The sequence below is a fragment of the Benincasa hispida genome, unplaced genomic scaffold, assembly GCF_027475165.1.
Source record: "Benincasa hispida cultivar pf3 unplaced genomic scaffold, pf3_genome.v1.1 HicScf897, whole genome shotgun sequence".
NCBI classification, from domain to species: Eukaryota; Viridiplantae; Streptophyta; class Magnoliopsida; order Cucurbitales; family Cucurbitaceae; genus Benincasa; species Benincasa hispida.
Genome location: NW_028327039.1, coordinates 2,755 through 6,917, shown reverse-complemented (window position 1 = coordinate 6,917; position 4,163 = coordinate 2,755). Strand labels below are relative to the sequence as shown.

The 4,163-nt window shown below is 45.2% G+C and overlaps 1 protein-coding gene across 1 annotated transcript; it reads right to left on the bottom strand.

The window, feature by feature from the left end:
• Positions 1–1,478: 1,478 nt before the first annotated feature.
• LOC150029828 (uncharacterized) lies at positions 1,479–2,174 on the bottom strand. The gene has a single exon (XM_090310337.1). It carries the CDS (start codon positions 2,172–2,174, stop codon positions 1,479–1,481), a length of 696 nt encoding a protein of 231 aa, XP_090166463.1.
• Between the last annotated feature and the right edge of the window lie 1,989 nt (positions 2,175–4,163).

Below are 4,163 nucleotides of genomic sequence, written 5' to 3'. Positions count from 1 at the left end.
TCTGGTGACATAGAGAATTCGCTATCCTGGCCTGACTCCACTCTACGAACTCTTTCCTCCAAATAAGGGTCGTCTCGCTGCGCATCAATAATCTTCTGCATTAGGCTTGGTTGCACCGACAACTGTGCTAACTGTGCCGCGACCTTCCCCACGACTACTACAATCTCTACCTTCTTTAATTCCCTGCATAGGTGAGTCTGTCCGGTAATGAGAGCTGCGAAATGGGCCACCTTTCTGCTTAAAGCATCTGCCACTATGTTTGCTTTCCCCGGGTGGTACAAAATTTCACAGTCATAATCCTTTACTAGTTCCAACCACCTTCTTTGCCTCATGTTTAGCTCCTTTTGAGTGAAAAAGTACTTCAAACTCTTGTGGTCGGTGAAGATCTATATCTTTTCCCCATACAAGTAATATCTCCAGATCTTGAGAACAAAAACCACCGCTGCTAACTCCAAGTCATGCGTGGGATAATTCTGTTCGTGCTTCTTCAGCTGACGTGAAGCGTAAGCAACTACTCTAGCCTGCTACATCAATACGCATCCCAACCCCTTCTTGGATGTATCACTGAAAATGACGAAACCACCTGATCCGTCCGGTATTATGAGAATTGGGGGTGAAACCAGCCTCTGCTTGAGGTCCTGGAAACTGCTTTCACAAGCCTTATTCTAAACAAATGCTGCCCCCTTCCGGGTCAACTGAGTTAATGGGGCGGCTATGCTAGAGAAATCCTTCACGAACCATCTGTAGTAGCCTGCTAACCCCAGGAAGCTGCGCACCTCACTGACTGTGGTTGGACGAGCCTAACCCGTAATTGCCTCCACCTTTTCAGGATCCACTGAGACACCTTCCTTGGATACCACATGCCCTAGAAAGAACAGCTGCTTCAACCAAAATTCACATTTAGAAAACTTAGCATATAGCTTATTGGCCCTCAATGACTCTAAAACTCTCCGCAAATGCTCCTCATGCTCGGCGTCTAAATTGGAATAAATCAAAATATCATCAATAAAAAAAATCACGAAGGTTTCGAGGAATTCCTTGAACACCCTATTCATCAGATCCATGAACACTGTTGGTGCATTCGTTAGGCCGAATGACATCACTATGAACTCATAATGTTCATACCTCGAATGAAAGGCTGTCTTGGGTATGTCACTGTCCTTTATCCTCAACTGGTGGTACCCTGATCGGAGGTCAATCTTAGAGAATACTGTAGCTCCCTGTAACTGGTCAAACAAATCATCGATCCTGGGAAGGGGATATTTGTTCTTGACGGTCACCTTGTTCAACTCTTTATAGTCAATGCACAGACGTAACGATCCATCCTTCTTTTTCACAAACAAAATGGGTGCACCCCATGGTGACACACTAGGGCGAATGAAACCCTTGTCCAACAACTCTGTCGGGGTCATCCTGTACAAGGCCCTCGAAATAGGGGTTGTGCCTAGCTCCAATTCAATGGCAAAATCTATCTCCCGCTACGGGGACAATCCGGGAAGGTCTTCTGGAAACACATCTGGAAAATCCCTCACTACTGGCTCTGAAGTCAACGTAACTTTGTTCTCCCTAGTGTCTACCACACTGGCCATAAAGCCCCAGGCTCCTTGGTCGAATAGCCTACTGGCCTTCAATGCGGATATCACCTTGGGTAGGACTACGGTCCCAACCCCTTTAAACTTAAAACTGGCTCCTGTAGGAGGCTTAAAGATAACCTCCTTACGAGAGCAATCTATGCTGGCATGGTTAGCAACTAACCAATCCATGCATAATATAACATCAAAATCGTGCATATCTAAAATTATCAGGGTTACATCTAATGCGCGGTTGGCTACCTCTACCTGACATGCCTTTATCTTTTCTGTTGCTAACATGTTCTCTCCCGAGGAAGTGAAAATAGACAATGCAAATGGCAACGATTCTGAGTCTAACATGGCATGTCTCACAAATATAGCAGATATAAACGAGTGCGAAGAACCAGAGTCAAATAAAATAAAAGCATGGTGTCCCAAAATGGGAAGTGTACCTGTCACCACGGTGCCTGACTTCTCGGCCTCACGCCAAGTGGTAGAAAATACCTTTCCCTGTTGTTGCTGGCGGTTCGGGCCTCCCTGGAACGATCTTACGGGCTGGCTCCTGTGCTCAGGCACATTCTTCCTTGGGCATTTATCTGCCATATGTCCCTTCTGGCCACATCATAAACAATTCCCAGAGCCGGCTAAACAACGTCCCCAGTGTTGCTTACCGTAAGTGGTGCATATGGGTCTATCCTCCCTGCCATTCCCAACCTGGGTACTCTGTTGTCCCCACTGACGTGGAGCATGTACAGTGTTCTGACCCCTTTGCTGATGTTCAAGAGTCCTGTTCTCAGCCTTCCTTTTCTACCCTGCGGAGGTCCCAATCCCAAGTGACCTCCTGTATTCCTCTCCCCCTTGGGAGTCAGCATCAATCCTCACGGCGGCTCGCAGTGCCACAACATAAATCTTAAGATCCAAGGCATGCACCATCCTCGCAACCCGCTCCTTAGGCCCTGGATGAATCTCTCGGTCCTCGCTGCCTAGGTGGCCACTAGCTCAGAAGCAAACTAAGACAGCTTATCAAATTCTTGCTCGTACTCCTCCACTGACATAACGCCCTACTTCAAGTTCAAGAATTCTGCTTGCTTATTGTATTGGGTGTTGGCCGAAAAGTACTTCTCATAAAAACGTTCCTTGAACTGTTCCCAGGTTGCAAGGTCACCTCCAATATCGATCATCTTTTCTGCCGAACACCACTATATTGCCGCGTTACCAGTCAGCATGAAGACTGCGCATTGCAGTTTGTGCTCTTCTGGGCACCTCATAAAACGAAAAATTGTCTCAATGGATGACAACCACAGTTATTCCTTGGTGGGGTCTCCCAACGATCCATCAAAGGGGCGAGGGTCATACTTTTGGAAATTCCTTAAAAGCTTGGCCTCGAGAGACAGGCTCTGCGTGTCCTTGTCTTGTGGACGAGTTTGTCGTAACGACTTGGGTGGCACTGGTTCCTCCTGAGCCTGAGTCTGGGCAGGTGGTCCTGCCATCGTGCTACGGATCAGTTCTTGCAGCTTCCCCATCAGAGCGGTTGCAACAGCTTCACTAATTCGGGCTTCCATTGCCTTTTCATCCACTTGGGTCATAGGCGGAATTGGAGCCGTTGGAGCAGTTTGATTACTCCCCTCTCTCTCTGCTGGCATTTCTTCTCTAACTGTTTTCCTTATTCTACGTTTAGGTGCCATGTCCTATCATAAATTCGTACGTTAGCTAACTATTTCTAGGTCTCTCTTAGACATCATGTGTTTAAAACACTACATCACTGTCCTCATATACACATGGAAATTTTCGTTAGTAGAACGTACCTGGCGATGACGAGGAATTCATTATTGGTCACAGGGACTATCTAGACTTACATAGTAAGTCAGTCTACAGAACCCAAAACATGGGCTCTGATATCAACTGTAACGACCTGACCCCCTAGGACTTAGGTAAGGCCGTTACTAAAATAAATGCATGCAAAGAATTTAAAACGACGCTCAGTCATTTGAAATAAATGCTAATTAAAAACAAGAGAAGTTCAAAATACATTTATTAAATGCAATTGTTAAAAACAATAATAAGGTAACCATAAATCATAAAGTTTAATAAGTACATATGAAAAAAAATTCTTAATAATAAGTTTCAAACATCAAAACTAAACATTAAGGGAAACATGAAAAGAACTCTAAATCTCATGATGCGAAAGCGTAAAAACTAGTCCCAGTGGCTCGATCATGAATTCCGCTGTGCCATCGCCGGTGCATCTTTACCCTTACCTGAAACATCAACATAAGAAAGAATGAGTATGAAATACTCAGTAAGTAACCCCACCACTGGGGTCAGGCTCGGCATCTATGTCCTCTAGATACCCGCCTAAGGCACATAAATACATGTAACATATAAGAGACTGAGTCCTATCCTATTGTAGTTAAGTATGCCCACAAAACTGGTAACTCCCGAAAGAGACACAAAACTGGTGAATCCCGAAGAAAACACAAAACTGGTGGATCCCGAAGGAAACACAAACTGGTGAATCCCAAAGGAAACACAAAACTGGTGAATCCCAAAGGAAACACAAACTGGTGAATCCCAAAGGAAACACAAAACTGG